Raw genomic sequence first — 19879 nt, 5'->3', positions numbered from 1 at the left:
CCTCAAAAGATTTAATTCCAACCCCACTAAAAAGACGCTTTACATTTACGTCAACCTTTACATTTACAAACTCTACTTAAGGCAACCCCCCCCCAAAAAAACAAAAACCCAAACAAAAATAAAACCAGACAGTTGTAAGTTTACCATGTGAAATGTGTTCTCACTTGGACTATCAGCATCATCCACATTAGTCTCATTACCTGAGGTAAAAGTCTAGCCTCATTCTTGTCTCTTCACTCGATTGATCTCTTTTCAAGCCAACATCGGTGGAGAAATCATAATACATTTTTCCTATATAACGACATACACTGCTAGTCATAAACTTTTGAACACCCGTGGTTCAAACTGTAATGAAACATAAGAATTACTGTTAAATAGAACACACAAAATGATGCAGAATAGTTTAATGATACATAACAGTCTTCATGGAAATAACTGCAGGCTCTCCGATCCTAATGCGACTCTAAAAATGAGAGCTTTATTAAAGGCAGGCATTCTTGGAGAATGAAATGGAGAATGAAACATGCTAAGCCTATACACAGTGCTAGAATTGATGTCAAATAAATATTTGGTATGCAGAAAGTACCTAAATTAGAGTGAAATATATTTTGAAGTAACTCTCACTGCAGAACAGCACCTCCAGCCTGGGCAGAGTCAATGCAAAGGTCCAGGAATGGAGACATGTTAATGTGTTTCCAATTGGATAAATGTGTTGTTAGGCTTATAGGAGGAGTTGGATCAGATCCAAGTCCATAACCTGGACTTTTAGTTCTGCAGTGAGGAATATCTCAATCTAGATTGTTCCAAAAGTTATTTTGTAACATTTCCCAATTCAGTAAACATCTAATTAATAAACCATTTTTCATCGTCAGCTTCATTTCTTCAACATTTCTTCATAAAGGTGTTCAGTGGGGTTGAGGTCAGGGCTCTGTGCAGGCCACTCGAGTTTTTCCAATCCAATCTCGGCAAACCATGTCTTCATGGAGCTCGCTTTGTGCACCGGGGCATCGTCATGTTGGAACAGGTTTGGACCTCTTCGTTCCAGTGAATGGAAATTGTAATGCTTCATCATACAAAGACATCCTATACAATTGTGCGCTTCCCACTTTGTGGCGACAGTTTGAGGAAGAACCCACATATGGATGTGATGGCCAGGTGTCCACATACTTTTGGCCATATAGTATTCGGGACAGATTCCACTTACACCTTGGTTAAATGTGAAAATCTTTTGAGTATTTAAAATGTGGTTATTTTGCCGATTTCCACTCACCTACAAACTCTCCCCATCACAATCAAGTACCACGTGTGGAGGGTGGGGCAAGCACACGCTTCCTCGGAGACATGCAAGGCAAACCTCGCATCTTTTCAAACAGCTGCTTATGCGGTCACAGGGCATGTAGCGCACATGGAGGAAGGCACTATCTGCCGTCTTCTGCATATGTGAGGTCAGAGAGGTCCGTGATTGGCTAGCGTGGCTTTGATCGACAGGGTAGACACAGTAATTACAGCTTTCCCATTCATACAGCACAGGCAATTTTGATTCCCAGACACGGATGGCTGTGCCACTCAGGAGCACCAGTGCCTGTGTGCTGTATTTCTGGGTGAAACATTTCACACACTTGGTACACTTGGCACACATTGGTTTAACAATTAACAAAGATTACTTTTTACAGTGTTGAACCTAAAAATTCAAGGATTCTCTGGATGGTTGTAAATTGTTTCTACATTGATCTTTTTCTACAAAGAAAACCTTCTGTTGTTGGCTTTGATATAAAACCTTTAAAGAACCCTTTAGGCTCATTAGGCGCTAAACATTTGCTTAATTTGCAAACTGGAAAAAAATACTCCACTCGTATACAAAGGTAAACTAATATCTTGTTTATTTATTTATTTATTTTTTATATATAGATCTATGTTTTTTTTTTTTCTACATACAAGTCCTTTTATAGTCATCATGCTGGGTGCAGCTTCAGTGGAGGAGCTCATGCAGGTGGCCCGTGTATGGATTTTACAGAGGACACGCAGGAGGAGGCAGTGTACAGCACCACTGTACCCCACCGTACAGTCAACTACTCACAACACTCTCAGAACAGGGCTGACCAGAACCAGAGCACTGAGTCACGACTCGACTGAAATGTGGTCCAGTTCCAGAACAATAAAAAAAAAAAAGAAAAAAGAAAAAAAAAAAAAAAGTCAAAGTCCTGCCTTGGTTGGGACTGGTGATTGTATTCATGACTTCATCCATTGACATCTTGGGTAGTTGAGAGAGAGAACAATAGAAGTGTGTGAAGTACAGGTTTGACAATCAGTACGCTACAGACGGTAGGCATGAAAGCATGATGAGTGGCTTATGATTGAAAAGAAAAAGGGAAGAAAAAAAAAACAGCTACAAAATAAGGGAACACTTAGAAGTACATTATGATTTTCATTAAAAACAACAAAAACAACTGGTTGCCAGGTCTGTGGCTTTACAGCAGAATTGAGATGCTTTAAGGTTGACTATTTTGTAGGAGTGTTTGAAAAGAACTAATGGCTAAGAATATGAGATATAAACAGATTATTTATACCGTACAAATGTGTTTATTGTGCATTAGTGACGTGCATTACTCATTCTCATAGCAATCGTTACTTAGGACATTTTATGTAGCAATACAAAACCACCAGGACCTGGATGTTAAAAATAGGTTGAACATCCATCCATCTTCCACATTGGTTATCCTACACAGGGTCACAGGGAGCCTGGGGCACAAGGTGGGGGACACCCTTGACAGGGTACACTCACACACCCGTTCACACACTATGGACAATTTGGAAATCCAATCAGCCTACAGCGCAAGTGTTTGGACTGGGGGAGGAAACCGGAGTACCTGGAGGAAACCCCTGAAGCATGGGGAGACCATGCAGACTCCGTGTACACACAGGGCAGAGGCAGGAATCCAACCCCCAACCCTATTAATTATACAACAATATTAATTAATTAATTATGTGTGTGCTTTATCCTGGTCATGGTCGTGGAATACAGCTTGGATGGTATACCAGTCCACTGCAGGGCACCATGCACACACACATTCAAACCTAGGGGCAATTTAGAGTCATTAGTCCACCAACTTGGCATGTTTTTGGTAGGTGGGAGTCAAACCAGAGACTCTGGAGGAAACTGATATGGACTCTGGGAGGACATGTGAAAATCCGGACAGTAACCTGAGGTCAGGATTGAACAGAACTATAAGGCCGCAAGCGCCTTGTGTGCTGCTCGTAAACAATGTTAGCTATCAGTGGTAATTATGATTTCAGACTTTAATAGCAGGAAAGTCATGTTCTGAGCTTTGGTATCAGGATAAACGTATATATTTAAAATTGATATCCTGAATTGATACATTTCTGTAAAGTTGCTTTGTGACAATGTCCACTGTAAAAAGTGTTCTACACATAAACCTGAACTGAATAGTTGTCACACAGACCTGGCAACTCCAGAGTTTTCCAAGAACACAATCTTCATTCTCACTATATATCTCTGTATGAGGTACAGGGTCAGAACAGCTGAACTAATAGGACATAAACAATGTCACTGTCAAACATAAATCATTGCAATGCTTTTAATTAAAAGAAAAAAAAAGTTATCGAAGTTTGTTTTTTTCCGCCCATGTGTGATGGAGAAATACTCGTTCCGAACTACCAGAAATATATGCAGTGTGTCCATGGCAATGACAGAGAAGTTCACAATATTTACAGTTGTAAACTAACAGGTACAGAAACACAGAGAAAGGAGCTGCTCTCATATCATTGCAAAACACAAAACAGTCAGTTAAACTAACTAAAAATATATTAGTAAAATGAATATACAAAACCTTGATGACCGGTTATAAGATGCCCACTGAACGTTGCATTAGTAATGGTTTTTAAAAAATAAAGTTTAATTTTGTTTTTTTTTTTCACCTTAAAACAACCAAAAAGAAAGAGACATCATCTTTGGTGAAGATTCAACAGCAATCTCCAAGTCCTGTTGCCATGACATCTCGACAGAGTGCCGGTTGGGCTCAGCAGCAGGTGTACACACACACAGACACACGTCCACACACACACACACACACGCACACACACACACACACACACACATAAATGTAACACCATCTCTCTATACAGTTGTGAGAGAGTAAGATAAGTCCAGTGGTGTTTGGGCTGAAGAGGTCATGTGACTATGCTGCATTCCAGAAGTGAAAAACAGCTATTTAATGTGAAATATATTCACTGGTTCGTCTATTTTAATAGAAAGCCATGACCTTCTTATTCTCTTTCATCAAATGGAGCTGCTGCCTTGAAAATAGGGGAAAATCATAGTCTGTGCCTCGAGAACGTCGAGGCTCCTTTCTAACTTGGGAAAGAAACCCACGGTCATAAAAACAAAGAGTATTAGAGAAATCATGCCCCTATTAATATGACTTCAGGATCAGTTGAACATGCTGCTGTTTGTTGGTCATCAATCAGAGTGCACAAGCTTAAAAACAGCAGGAAACTAATCTTGCATAAAGAAGGCAAACCTCAGTAGCAGGGATGCAGCAGAATTCAGCAATATGGACAATTTGTGCCAAAGAAGAAAAAAAAAAAAACCCAAAAATTGGCACTGAAATATTTTATGAACAAACAAAAAGAAAAAAAAGCCCCAATTGAAAACCATGAGGGCTGTTTCGAAGTCACCGCTGAAAACCGTCCACTCTTTCCATGCAGAGAGACAGCTTTAGACGATAAACGTGCACAACTGAGAAACACTGCCTCTCCACAACCAGAAAGCAGCGTGTTATCATATTCTACCATCTGCTTTTACAATGATCAATACAAATGAACAGACTGACACTACGATAGCTACAAAAACCTAGCTCCTTACACGCAAGCGTTCTCCATGCAGTTTAAAAAAAGACGAGACATCATTCTGTAAAAGTACCTAAACGTCTAAAATGGTCAAAAGAAGGCAGCTTCATCATCAAGTCTTCAACATTTTGCCCTAAAAAAAAATAAAAAATAAAAAAATAAACAAAAAGGAAAAGAAAAGTTCGGGCACCTGTTCAGAGTGATGTGCACCGCAGCACACGATACAAACATGCGATGGAGATGTTACTGAGACAGAAAGCATAAAGTTGAGAATGATGAACTTTGGCTGCATTTTGAATGCTTACTTGAATGCTCGATTCCAACGTGTTAAAAAAAAAAAAAAAAAGTTATAAAGAGGTCAGTTTTAAAGGGGAGGACACAAGTCCATCTGACTTGTAGAAGAAGAAGAAAAAAAAATGCTGTTCACTAAATTCACATTACTCCTACGTCATACGGGGAAAGAAACTACTGCTATTTTAAAAACATTAAAAGTAAAAGTATGCAGTCTGGATTTAGAAATAGAAACAGAATAAAAGAGAGTGGTGATGGTTAAAAACAGAGGAATGCTTTTCAGTAATGGTGTTTGAATCATGAGACACATGATGATAGGCATAAAACTACAAGGTCCGGCTGAGGCCGCCAAACATGAGCACAACGGGCTGCGAGCAATCCTAACCCATTTAACAGGTATAAAGTGACAAATTTTGTTTTTTCCAGTTGTAAAATAGAACACCGTATCCTATTCTGCACTCTGGGTTGATGTCAGGACCCCAAACACAGCCATGTGTTAAAAACAACAGACTACGTTACCAATGAAAATCAGGTTAATGACAGGATGAGTGATCAGAGCAAAGTGAGTGAGACTAAAGGGCTGTGGATTGGCTGGAAATCAACAGTCACACACACACACACACACACACACACACAGTCACACACACGCACGCACGCACGCACAGTATCAACAGCTGGTTGTAGTCATGTCATTCAGATCTCTGCTCTGTCCCTCTTGCGTCCTCTTCAGGAGCTCAGAGAAAACTGGTCCTGTTCTATAGGCTTTTTCACCCAGGCCCCCAATCCTGCTTTCTGGAAGGCCTTGATGAGCGTCTGCTTAGCGGCGTGATACTCCACTGCTGCCTGCTTGGCTTCGTGGTACGAGCTCGGTTTGGCCATTTTGATCCGCAAGGTGGACAAGAGCTGAGGAGAGAAAGCGGAACAAGTGTTGGTGACGAAACTTAAACCCTTCAATACACAACAGCAGCTGATCAATGTGCTGTCCATCCATCCATTTCTTGTACCGCTTAGGTTCACGGAGGGCTTGGAGCCTATCCCAGGGGGCAAAAGATCGATGGACACCCTGGACGGGGTCCAACCCATCGCAGGGCACTATCGCACCGCACACATTCACACACTACGGAAAATTCGGAAATGCCAATCGGTTTACAATGCATGTCTTTGGACTGGGGAGGAAACTGGAGTACCCAGAGGAAAGCCCTGAAGCACGGTGAGAACATGCAAACTCCACACACACACACACACACACACACACACACACACACACACACACACACAGAGGCAGGATTCAAAGCCCCAACCCCAGAGGTGCGAGGCAAACATGCTAACCACTAAGCCACCGTGTGAGTGATGAACAACCTCTAGACCTCTATGAATGAACTCTAGAGCGGTTCGCTTGTGGTGAGACAGCAGTCTGACCCAACAGACCAACCTGTATAGCAATGCATGATGGGAACCACGTTACGTAAAAAGCGTGTTTGTTTTGCCACAACCTTGCAGCATGAATCGTGGTTTGACTTGGACCAAAGACAAGGTAAATCGTCTTATTGAAATTTGGTCTGATGAACATATTTCTGAACAACTTTCAAAAACACATAAAAACACAGAGGATTACAAGGTGTTTATTAGGGAGCTTCTCAAGGAGATGGGCTTTGATCGCTCCGTGAAACATCGATTCCCACTCAAACGGATAAATTATAATAACTACAGCTCAAAAGAAAGCCACAATAAGCTAGCGGAGCTGCTGTCCATCATCTTGATGGATGACCGATATGGGCGGAGCCCCGGAACATAAACAGGCACGCTCGGACCAATGAGAGGACATTTTACTGACATGTGACTTGCACAAACACATTCTGGTACGCTTCGAAATGTTGCCATATGAAAGCGAACTGAGCCAAGGAGAAAACGCAACATTGTAACAATTTAAGTAATACAATTTAAGCCGTTTCGGAGCAAAGCATAGATCCAGGGGTCTGAAAACGCCCTTCGTATGCACCCTGACTGGTTCCCATACCCCTACCTGCATGCTTCTAGTTCCTGTTGGACTTTATTTAAGTCCTGTTAGCACTGTGTATGTTATACAGGTATCTTGCACCTTGGGTCCAGGAGAAACATTATTTCATCTCTCTGTGCACAGTGCACACTGTATATGGATGTGACGACAATAAAGATCCACTTGACTTGAATTCTTGTGAGACACAGGACACTTAGCTCAGGTCAGTGGCCCACGTCATGTTATCGTAAAAGCTGTGTCTCATAAACAAACCTCAACCTTGAAGTGAATAGGGGCTAATGCTAATGACTGTTTACTAGATTGTATAACAGCTTCAATGCTTACACAGCTTCATCTTCTCTTCTGTGAGAAGGAAAGATATGAACATGACTTCCAGACACAGGATTTTGTCGAATTAGTGGGTTTGGGATTAAATCAATCTTTGCTTTGAGGTGCAGTTTGTAATGTTAAAAGTAGTTCTAGACCTGTAATACTCATACCATTTCAAAAATATCCTAGCTGTATCGTGATTCAATGGATCGTTTCTTCATTTCAGTTTACTGTTGTTCTTTTTTTTTTTTTTTTCCTGGCCCAATAATTAGCTCCACCACCTGCCAATACAGAGCCGCTGCACACATGCAAAAGAGGGCCTTAAGAATTACAAACATCTCCTTTAAATGCCTCCTTTTAAATAAGAAATACGATGTAGAAAAAAGGTTTCATCCTTCAACGATCAGGACAGCGTACCTTTGAGTGCAGTCGAACCCAGCGGCTGTAGAGAGCATGCTTGCAGAGGCGAGAAGGCCGGCCCATGTCGTCCTTACCCGTGGTGGCGTTAATGACCTCTAACCCCTGGTCACCCACCGCCCAGTTCACACTGAAGTTAGGAGCTTTTCCTGGCTGCCGTGCTTCTGCGTTACTGATTCCTGCACAACACACACACACACTCGATGAGACTGTGTGGATTAATACATTTTTTTTTTTTTTTTAAACTACGATCGAACCATGATCAAAAGAATAGCAAGATCACGAGTGCAAATATAACCGAGAAATTGGTGATGCTTTACATTAAAGTTCCCTTAGCTAATATTCTTTACTACAGTGTTGATTCATTTACTAGAACAGCATTCTGACAGTAGTTCTGACTGTAAGGTAGAAATGAATGAATATGTTCCCAAATGTTATTGCTTTTAGAATAACTTACACAGTCCCTCCACTTAACCATATTAAAAAAAATAAAAATAATAATTGCTGATACGGTGACGTTTTCTGTCAGGAGCCATTAACTGGGAATTCTGAAAGGAGTCTCCAGCATCAGGGCTTTGTAACAGTCAGAGGTAAAGCTAAAGCTATAACTACATGCTTTCCACCATGGTAAATCTTTAGTATGAAGGGCATTGTGGTTTCTTCATAACACGTCAAGCTGAGTTTTTTGTCTTATTAATTCCAAGAGAGAGAGAGAAAAAAAGAAGCTGGTGAGTGAACAACTATATACATTATAGCTGCTATAACGTAAGCGATAACAGGAAGTAACTTGTAACTAAATATAGGTAAAATGTACAGTGCATCGTTCTCTAATAAATAAAAAAGTGTTACCTTTGGCAAATTGGTGTGGTATAAGAGGAACAAAACAATTTCGGACATGCTTTTATTTGAAAACACAGGGTGCCCCAAAAGTCTCCATACATAGGGGGAAATGAACACTTTTGAGCAAAATTTCTTCTAAAATGTTTCATAATTGGTTCATATTATACATTTTATAGACTTTAAGAACGCCTTTGACAAAAGGTGAATGTATCGAAATCATTCTCATGGCTGGTTCGGGAAGCTGTCGTAAGGTTGCGATGGACTCTAACAGAAAACATGGCAAGCGCATCACACACACACACGTGACTGTTGCCTTAGTAACAAATTCAAAAAGACAGGACATGTTGTAAACCGAGCGAGAAGTGGACGTCCACAAACATCCACTGATGAAGGCACAACCGACGTGGTGCTGGCAAACACGGTCCCCTACGTATGAGGACATTTTGGACACCCTGTAGTTAGCTTTGTGATAGTAACAGCGTCACATCGCCCTGCTGTTATTTTCCTATTGGAGCACAGCCATTACGCTTTATTCCTTATTTAACACGTTTCTTATTTGACGTTTGTTTAAATGTTACCGAAATCCACCTGTATCGACTAGACTTTACTGATTCCCGGACTAAAATGAAATGCATGTAAATGATCAAAAATGAAATTACGGCATGTTTCTAAATGCTGATAACGTCCTCGCCTCCTGATCTCCATGTTGAAATTCCATGTTCATTATGGGCTCAATTTTATGAACATTGCTTATTATTTGGAGTTATTATAAAAAAAAAAAACATTAAGTAATGAACACAGGCATTAACTGATGTTATTTATGGTGTATCATCACTGAGGTGTATGGTTTGTTCATGTTAATAAGTGATATCATCATAAGTTAAGGGAATATCAAATGTAATGTTACTGATTAATATAATATATGAGGAACTTGTATATAAGGAACTACTAAATTCAAATTTTTGAGGCAAAAAAGGAAACTTGCAGGCAAATCGAAAAAACATGTAGTGCTTTAAATATCAAGTAATTCTCCGGCACTGCAGAATTCTCCAGAGCTGCAAAGCTTTACAGTGCTCGGTGTTAAGTGTTGTAAGCCCATCTCAAAATCTTGACAGCAGAAAAGGTTCATTGCTGAGCACATTATCGGTTTGCCTGAGCTGGAAGAGGAACAGGATTATCCGACGAGAAAGAATTAAAATGGAGGGCAAAACTTGAAGTGGTATTTGTTAACATAAGGATCCAAAACTTTACTCCTAATTTGCTTTCAAATATATGACTTTTAGAGCTGTATGAGAGTGCGGAATGCAAGTCCGAACCCTGGACGTTTACGGTTTTAATTAGAGGCTTTTCATCCAGCTGTATTCATTTCACTGTAACAGTTGTGCTAATCACGACTGTAGCTGTCCAACCATACATGCTGTACATATGGAAATGTCAGAGCTGATGACCTATAATTAAAATATTTTTGAGATTTTTTATAGACGATGACGCGTTCTATAACTGTTAATAATCATATCTGTCTCTCACATACAGTATGACTATTATAACTATATATTTCTCCATGACCCAATGTAGGTTAATTGCGGCACATGTCCATGCTGGTGGAACCACTAAATTATTCAATAAGAAGATTGTGCTGTGTTGGTCTCCTCCTAATCCCAGTGATTTAATGCTTTAATGCTAATCTTTTATGTGGAAATCCCAATTTTTGGGTATCTGATGCATGCAATCATAGGACACAAATTTACATGATTCGACCTTCGGTATTTTTATTTTATTTTTTTTACCTAGCAAACTTTAGTTCAAAGTCATCTTAAATCTCTTTGAAAAACCAAAAAGTATATTCTTATAAGAAGCTGACAGCCTGGCTTGCGTTTCTACGGTGACACGGTTATGACACACACCTTGTTAAAAGCTATATCTAGACACACTGAAATCTCTAGACTTCATCCTCTTGGGGAAACTGATGTAACACACTGTAACAGCGTTGTGGAATAATACATGTTTAATAATATGATTAAGGTGAAGTGATCTAAAGATCTCAAGCAAATATCACTTAGAAGGACCCTGACAGTGTCAAACAGCACTCTGTCTTTAAAGAGAGGAGACGCTGTGTTTGCACACAGCCTAGAAGAGATTAAATTTCTTGCTCTAACTGTTAATAGAAGGAGCTAGAGAAAGAGAGAGAGAGAGAGCGAGAGAGAGAGAGAGAGAGATGGAGAGGGATAGAACCAGAGAAAGACGGAAGAGGGATTAATCGAAAGTTTTCAACTTGCACTAAAGCAGCTTTGGACGGTGATCCAGGAACTCAAGAGTTTCATTAAAGGAGAATAATCCACCATGAAAGACTTGCATATTAATCTTTATAATTAACATGCGGACTTCAATGGCGCATTTTGTAATGAAATTCTGAGTTGCCTTCTTTAGTTTAAACCTTTTTTGCTGACATCTTGTCGATGCAGCAGCACTTTAGTCCTTTAGTCCGTCCAGCTCTCTCTGGACATGACAAATAATTAACTGCACTTGAAGCTTTCATAAAATTAAAAGTGAAACACCCAAAACTGTATACGGTACCATAACGAAGACCAACTGTATGTTGATACGTGAAATTCTGGAGGGACGTCGGACGGCGTGGCGTGGTGACGTAATGACGCGTGCTGTTAATCGCTCTATGTTCTATAACATGTAAAACGGGAACATGAAAGGAATATTCTAAAAGCGACTCATGTAAACACCTTAATAAGGATATTGTCTTATTCAGAATAAGGTCAATAATTAGATTACCGCTGTCCATGTAAACGTAGTCAGTGTCAAATTTAAAACTGATAACACCTGATGTGACTTCAGCCCATAGTGTTAGCATGATGAAATGGAAACTATAAAACATTTTCCTTCCATAATGTGCAACATTTCCTCATGAACATGCTTAGTGCTTTGGGATGAATGTTGTCGCTTGGGGAAGTGAAACCGTGCATGTGCATGAAGTGCCGGTTAAAGTCGGAGCTCTTCGCATTTTGATAAGGAAGGCAACAGGAGTTGGGAAAAAAAAACTAAACATGAACCGATGACATGAACAGAGTAAAAAGTCAGGCCGTCTTTGAACGGTGCATTTCCGTGGCATTTCTGTGACATTATCGTTTTGGATGGTGTATTGTGAAAATTTTGAGAATTTCAGCAGCATGTTTTCCCACATCGCCCACCAATTCATGGATTTGTCGTAAGTGCCGTGTGCAGCATGTGAGAGGAAGCAGAGGTGAGGTGGAGGGGTGTGTTCACCGCTGAGCAGGGGCCGGTTGAGAGTGAACTGCTGGGGTAGGTGTTCGATGTCTGCAATGCGCTGGTACATGGCCCGAGAGAGATGATCAGCGTGGTACAGGCTGCCCAGGATGATGCTCGAGAAGTAGATGGGCTCAGTGAAGTAGCTCATCAGCGAGCCCTGGATCCCCACCACGTTCCACCTGTACCGACACACACACACAGACCGTTGAAAATGACAGAGTAAACATTTCATGACTGTAGGTCTATTAAAAGATATTTCGCTTTGCCTGGAGCATTTGATCTAACACACTGATGTTTCCTCTTCCTTCTATTAAAAGCTGTATGAAAATGACTGTATGCAAGCAAAACAAACATGTCTGGAACACGAAATAATTATGGAAACATCACATATAATGTCTTGGAAAAACAGCAGCAATGGGATCGTCATCTTTTTTTTTTTTTTTTTGGAGCTTGTGAAATTAAAACAAGACCTGAAGAAGGAAGAAGAAAAATATATATAGGAGAAAACTCTTCGGCAGCAGCAGCAGCAGCAGCACAGCCTGGGGCTTGATGCTTTTTTGCTCACATGGGGTATGAGATGAACGGGTTCATTAGTGCCGTTCTTCCGTTCCCCCATCACGTTGTGCTTTCACGTCCCAAGACTACCCCAGCGGGGTCCATCCTTCTGCAGCACACAATCAAAGGGGCTAATCAAGACGGGCTCGACTCCCCCAAACAACACCTGCTGCACTGCCAAGTCTTCAACACACTCTCAAGTGATTGGAGCTCTTCTGTTCAGTACGGCCAATCAGCCGCTTCTAACGCCAGACTGACTCACAGCCTCGACTCCTTGGCTATAAGGCAGACCATTTAATCAAAAGGCAAGCAAAAATTACTGATGCACTTGAGATCAAGCCATGCTAGGGACCTTTTTTTTTTTATAACTCGAAAGCAAGCAGCGATATTAATAATTCAGTGAGACGGGTGGGTGGAAGACTTCCACAGACAAAGCTTGAAAAGGATGAGAAGCCATGGTGTGCAGCCTTCAGATTATCCTCTGTTAGCTTAACCTGACCTTTCCTCTCCGTTAGCGCAAATTAGCCTCCGTTTATGATCCTGCCAGAATCTGCGAAGATTGTGAACAACTAGAGCACATGCTGAACTAGCAGAAATCATAATATACATAAACAAGCTCTAACTAAGTTAGAATGTTAATGTTTTCAAAAACACGTGCTGTAATGCTGACAAAAAGCAACGTTATGGATGCGTTAGAAAAATGTCACAGCAGCCTCGTGAATATTTATATGGTTATGTTATAAATAAATAAATAAATAAATAAATAAATAAATAGGAATAGGAGCATTCTGAAAACCAGACAGACAAGATGTTTTTGGAGCTAAGGTTCTGCTGACCTAAGCATGGTCGCTGGGCATGTAATTCAAATCTATTATGGAAATGTTTGGGTTAGCGTTCCTGCAGTTAAAATTGTTGCAGAAATATTATAGCAATGCTTATAAAAAACGTTAGGTGTGTGTGTGAGAGAGCCAGGGCGGTGTGAAGCGGCCTGACATAACGCAGAATGAAGTTGACTATTTTCTAACAGCAGCACTTCCCCAAAATGCTTTATTCCTCTCCTACCACAGCTATTTATTTATTAACAGATGACGTCACACATTTCATCTGTTTATAGTTACAGTCAATGTCGTGGAACGTCTGAGAAACAAGTGACTTCCTGTTATCACTGATGCTTTAGCAGCTCTAAACAATCGTTCTCTCACCAGCCTCTTTTTTCTCTCTTGTAGTTAATGAAAAAAGCATTGTTATGGATCGTCATGTTATGAAACTACAAAACTCTCAGTCCTCCGCGCTGAACATTTTCTTGTGTTTGAAAAACTCAAAGGTATAGCTTCACTTTCGACTGTTACATGCTGACACTGGAGACTCCTTCTAAGCTAACGCTACACAAACTTCTCACTGAAAACGTCACCGTATAAACAATTATACACTAAGTAATTATGTTTATGCCACACATGCCCCTGTGTGAACTGTTACTATAGAAATCAAGTCATATTAGAACAGGCACATTAATATAAACCTTGCAAATCTACTGTCAGATCAGCCATAGAAATCACAATCAAGAATCCATAACAGTTGCGGTATGCTGATTGTATTTTTATATATATATATATATATATATATATATATATATATATATATATATATATATATATATATATATATATATACACATACACACATACATATATACATATATACACACACACACACACTCATATTTATATATATATAATGTGTGTCTGTATATTTATATATATATATATATATATATATATATATATATATATATATTATATATATACACACACACACACACATATATACACACACATATACACACGCACACATACACACTATAACAGTATATATATATATATATATATATATATATATATATATATATATATATATATATATATATATATATATAGTATATATATCTATAATATAGTCATATTATAGATACTATATAACACATAAAAGTTACATAAAAGCATAAATATACATGCAGACTACTGCAAAGAAAATAAAAAGTCCTAATCCTGTAAGAGATATTGATACATAAGACACATTCTGCTGTACTGCTTTTAACCAGATGATGTAGTGCGACAGACGAACGCATGCATCATAAAGCGTGGGAGATCCGTATACACAACGGATTCTACTTATGTTGATAAATAACCCTATCCAACAGGGATGATGGCACCTTGAGGAATGGTGCAATACAAGTGATGAAATGCCACGCACTGACAGCTCACCATTCTTCAACTACTAACGGCCATCTTCCCTCAGGCATCGCTTGCTTAACTGCTCCTCAGACTTACATTGCAGAAAAAAGGCAATCACTATCAGTGTCTGTTTTTTCTTTATGACAGTGAGCTTAATAGTCTAAATAATAGCGAAGGGAAACAGATAACTAGGAACGAGGGGCTCTCTCATCTCCAGTGACAGGGCCTGTGCTCCCCACACACACATACACAAACACTCACACACACACACCTTCCTCTGACACCTGCGTCTGACATCTCCTTATCTCTACACACACACGGGCGTCAGCAGTGAGACCGACAGCAACTCCGCCACTGAGGAAAACTATACACTCGCTCCCATAACCCTGTCCCCAGAGACAGTGCAGTAAAATCTTACAGTGTGGAAATGCAAGAGAGATTGTTCTCTCGAGAAGCATTTAAGGCTGAGTAAGACGAAGGCTTAAGAAGATCAAGACTATTTATTTCTAGTAGCGCTAGGGTACTTTGTTTAGTTTTTTTTTTTTAAAATTAAAAAACCTCTCTCATTCCCCATGTGACATCCACCCAGACATTACACCTCCACACCAACAGAGGCCCCCGTCCTCTAAATACAAGGGTGAATCGAATGAAAACCTTAAAAATGTGACTTAAATTAGAAAAAAATAGTACCTTAAACCCTTTTGTGACAACTATTTGCATTACACAGAGCAAAATAAAGATAACTCAGGTTTTCATTTCACTCACCCTCGTACGAACTCTCTCTTAATGACCATCGAGCACTTCCTGTTTACAGCCTATAAAAAAAGCCAATTCAAATGTTCAGTTAACGTTTACATACATTAATTTCGGAGCCTTGTCTTCTATTTTTCCATGTTTGACCCTTGTCTTGGTGATCAACTATTTTTTGGGAGATTTGCCCTACGTCTCGTGTATATGAGCACTGACCTAAACTGGATCGATTTTGGATTCTGTCTTGGATTTTGTAGTTAAACCTCCTGCACATAGAGTCCTGTGTGTTACACCTCACGTCTCTGTAAACTCTGCAAGCCCCGTGGGTTTGCTTTTAGGGAAAATATTCGAAATTTTAAACACTTAATTTGAATGTTTGTGTATCAAGTTTTAAAGTAACAAAGTCAGACTGAATTTGTAATTCATAATTAAATTGTAATTAAAACTTGTATGCACAGATTTACAACTACATTTAACTTGAAATTCAAAAAAAATTTTTATTTTTGTAATTTGCAAAGCAGCTGATGCACTGAAATGCCTTGGGCTGCCAAAATCTGAATTTTGCACACCTAATTATTTCAGAATTTGATCAAAACTACATTTCAAAATAAAGCATGCAAATACAGACTTGCAAAATACAACTCTCAGTACCACAATACCACAAATATCATTCAGTGGGGAGCAACCAATTTCAGGGCCAACCCCCCCCCCCCCCCCCCCCCAAAAAAAAAACAACTAAACTACAAAGAATCAGATCCAATGCATGGCAATACTATTAATCCCAGATGTTTCTTAATGCATATTTGAAATTATATCATCATTATAGGTCAAGAACCATTTCTAATCAATATAAACCGCACCCTGAAACAAACAATCTTGTCAATACAGCTGGGTGTGTTACCTGGCGATCTTGTCACTACACGACATGGTGAGGAGTCTCTCCCCCTGCAGAACTCCGTCCCACGTCTGGATGGTGTTGCTGGAGCGCACTGGGATGGTCCCCTCGCCCGACTCGATCTTAGTTCTCAGCTGACCCCGAGCTTTTCTGTTCGGGTGTCTGTCTCCCTGATCTGAGATCAGAAAAATTGGGACAGCAGTTAGCAAAAAAAAAAAAAAAAAAAACCACACCCAGACAATAGACCAGACCATCAAGGCCAAGTTTGCTAACTTGTAGGCCTTCTTGTTATTGCTGTGAATTCATGTCTAATAAGCGATTATTCTAGTAAGCACTTCAGATAAAGCTCATCAGAGCCACTGTACATCACGGTAGCTGGAACATATAGTGATTCACGTATGACACTCACAAAGCAGAATTAATCAGACACAGAGACAAAGCTGGCTAATTAAACAGCCTGTCCAAAATTGTTTTCAAAATGGAGCCAGTTGAATGAAATTCTAATTAAACACTGATCACAGACAAAAGCTTAAATGGATTCAATTATTGAGCTTTGATAATTAATTTCTAAAGAAGTGGTTGAGTAAATCATTTTAGACAACTGTCTGCCAGCCAAAGGGAGATGAAAGAGATCAAACATAACCGTGTCTGTCTAACGTAGCGTGACGAGGGGGGTTATGGGTAACGCACCCATGCCGTGGTAAATATTTAACTAAAAACTTTGTCAGTCCCAAGATTAAATCATAACCCATGTAAAGTGTTCATGTCGGTGGCTAGGTAGCTGATTAGTAGGGCTGTAACAATATACTCTGGTCACAACTCAATTTGATTCATAATAGCAGCTTCATAATTTTGATTCGTTTCTCAGAATATTTTAAAGGAGAGCAATTATGATTGAAAAGATAAACAATACAGAGCAATCTCTTTGTCTTTGGAATTCATGTCTGTATACAATAACAAAAATAATATCAATCAGATTTGGTTTAATATTGTAAACAAAATGTATTCCAGGTTCACCATATCTTAGTGTCTGACCTGGGGTCTTCTCCATAGCAGAAATAGAACTCCAGAGTCGGCCTGATTTTCCTCGGCCCCTGGTGTCAAAGCTACTGGAGAGCTCTTTTTAACCGGTATGCTTGCAGGCTCTCCCAGACAGAACGTGATCATGTGACCAGTGTGCAGGCAATATATCATTGGGCTTTCTGGTGCTCAAACAGTGCAACTGCATTATATGACTAATTAACAGAATGCTGATTTCCATGCCGTGAACTACACATTTCCATGATGCACATCCTCACATTTTTTCCACTGCGATGCATGGGGTCACAATGTATCGTTGCACCCCTACTGACTAGTCGACATCTCCCTGCCCTGCACTACTTGGTGTACTCGGTATGCATTGTTACTTTAACAAGCAATGTGAATGTGTGAGCAAACGCAACTACAGTTGAAATAAATTACATTACAAATGACCTTATTTTCATATTTTCTGCTAATTCAAGAAATATGTTTCTACACAACAGAATTATGTTTCTCTTTTGCACTTTTTAAAACTTTTTTTTTTTTTTTTTTCTGGTAAATGCTTATATTTAAAGGAGGTACCGGTAGTTTAAACACCATATCGGTGATCAGAACTATATTTACATTTATTCATTTAGCAGATGCTTTTATCCAAAGTGACTTACAAAAGAGAAAATACAAGCAAAGTGATATATCAAGCAGACAACAATGCAAGTAGTGCTACTATACAAGATCTATTAATTGAGTTCTAGAAGAAGCAAAGTGTGCAGAGTAGAGGTGTGAGAGCCAGAGTAAGGCGTTTTTGTTTTTTTGTTTATTTGTTTAGGGGTTAGTTACGTGCACATGGAAGAGGTTGGTCTTTAGCTGTTTTTTGAAGATAGTGACAGATTCTGTGGTCCGGATTGAGGTTGGAAGTTCATACCACCACTGAGGGACAGTTAGTGTGAAGGTTCTGGAAAGGGACCTTGAGCCACACTGAGTAGGCACTACTAAGCGTCTGTCATTAATCGAGCATCGATAACATATATCGATAATCGATACATATAGGTCATTTGCATAATCTGAATGGTACAGCCAGAAAACTGACTTAAGTAGCAGCGTAAGCCATTTCTGAATACACAAACTTTCCCTGTGTAAATACTGAGGTGAATTTGGACTTAATTTGCCGACTTTTAATATAGCTGCCACTGCGATTGTTAAAATTGCTCTTTACCCAACATGACTTACAGAAAGGTTTAAGCAAGATATATATATATATATTTCTGTGAAATATATTGATGGTTCATGAAGTATGAGGTGTGATAGTATGCTATAGACAGAAAGCCCCCAGTTTTGGCTGTTAGAATTCCGCAACAGAGACGTCCATCAAGCTTCCACATAAACAAAGTCTTAACGACGGAACCGTTTCATTTTAGTAAGAAGAGTAAATCAGCAAAGCACAAACAGGAAGTAAAATAACGGTGTTAATGACTGTGAGGAAAATGACACGACCCATCATCGTTTTAAAGCCAGCTAACCTTCGACGCCTGCCTCGTGTGGGGAGAAGATGCGAGCGTCTCCACATGGCGACGTGCTGATGTACAGGTGAAACTGAACGTTGTCCTTGAGCCGGTAGCCATGTTTCTCGCAGCGGGTGAAAATGGACTTCTCGTGCTCCTCTTTGCTGTTACTGTTTAAAAAATTCAAACAGATGTTGCATTCAATCCCTTTGAAATGCTACTTCTAAGACAGCATTATAAACCACGTCAGAGACGTATTGCTGTGAATAAGACACACTGACGGCTTGACTGCAGAACAGCTGTGCGACACGGCGCCTGAAAGCAGCTCTGATGTACAGGATAAACGGAGCTGTAATTTGGTTTGATGTGATGAGTGTCTCACCTGAGGAAGTACTCCAGCTGCATGTATAGGTAGCGGAGAAGGGAGCGGCGGGCGATGATTTCAGCGTGGCAGTCGTTAAGTGCCAGGCCACGGTCGCTCATGTACTCGCCGTTGATGCACTTGGTTCCAGTGGAGACGCAGATCACCTGGGCCTCCTTCACATCGGTGCCTGCAGTCAGAAGCATGAGAAACAATACACTGAAGTATCTGTCTAAAACGACCCAGCAGAACGAAAGCCAGATTTGTACCAAATATGTCCAAATCTTTTAGTTATTAGAATATGATCATTTAACAGATGACATCCAAAAATGCACCTAATTTAATAAATACTTCAGAGTTAAAAAGCCCTTAAATTCTCTTTTTCATCTTAAAGCATATTATTCAGCAACTAATATGAATGAGTGACTACAGAAACGGTATCCATGGACATGTCCGAAAACATAGTTTTAGCTAAACAGTCGATGAAAATTCCCATTAAACTGTATCTTTATTCTTGCCATATTTAAAAATATGGAGCTATTGGACCCA

General features: G+C 39.7%; 1 protein-coding gene across 5 annotated transcripts in view; it reads right to left on the bottom strand.

Moving 5' to 3' along the window:
* Positions 1 to 1283: 1283 nt before the first annotated feature.
* Positions 1284 to 19879, bottom strand: part of adarb1b (adenosine deaminase RNA specific B1b) — a 184090-nt gene continuing 165494 nt past the window's right edge. For all 5 annotated transcript variants that reach the window (XM_053627341.1, XM_053627339.1, XM_053627340.1 and 2 more), the window contains 6 exons: positions 19352 to 19520; positions 18988 to 19139; positions 16457 to 16625; positions 12017 to 12198; positions 7901 to 8079; positions 1284 to 6060 (listed from right to left, as the gene is read on the bottom strand). In XM_053627341.1, the coding sequence (XP_053483316.1) occupies positions 5884 to 6060; positions 7901 to 8079; positions 12017 to 12198; positions 16457 to 16625; positions 18988 to 19139; positions 19352 to 19520 (1028 nt within the window). In that variant the 3' untranslated portion in view covers positions 1284 to 5883. The remainder of the gene's footprint in view (positions 6061 to 7900; positions 8080 to 12016; positions 12199 to 16456; positions 16626 to 18987; positions 19140 to 19351; positions 19521 to 19879) is intronic.

Source organism: Ictalurus furcatus, chromosome 6 (genome assembly GCF_023375685.1).
Source record: "Ictalurus furcatus strain D&B chromosome 6, Billie_1.0, whole genome shotgun sequence".
NCBI classification, from domain to species: domain Eukaryota; kingdom Metazoa; phylum Chordata; class Actinopteri; order Siluriformes; family Ictaluridae; genus Ictalurus; species Ictalurus furcatus.
This window is presented reverse-complemented; position numbering and strand designations above follow the sequence as displayed.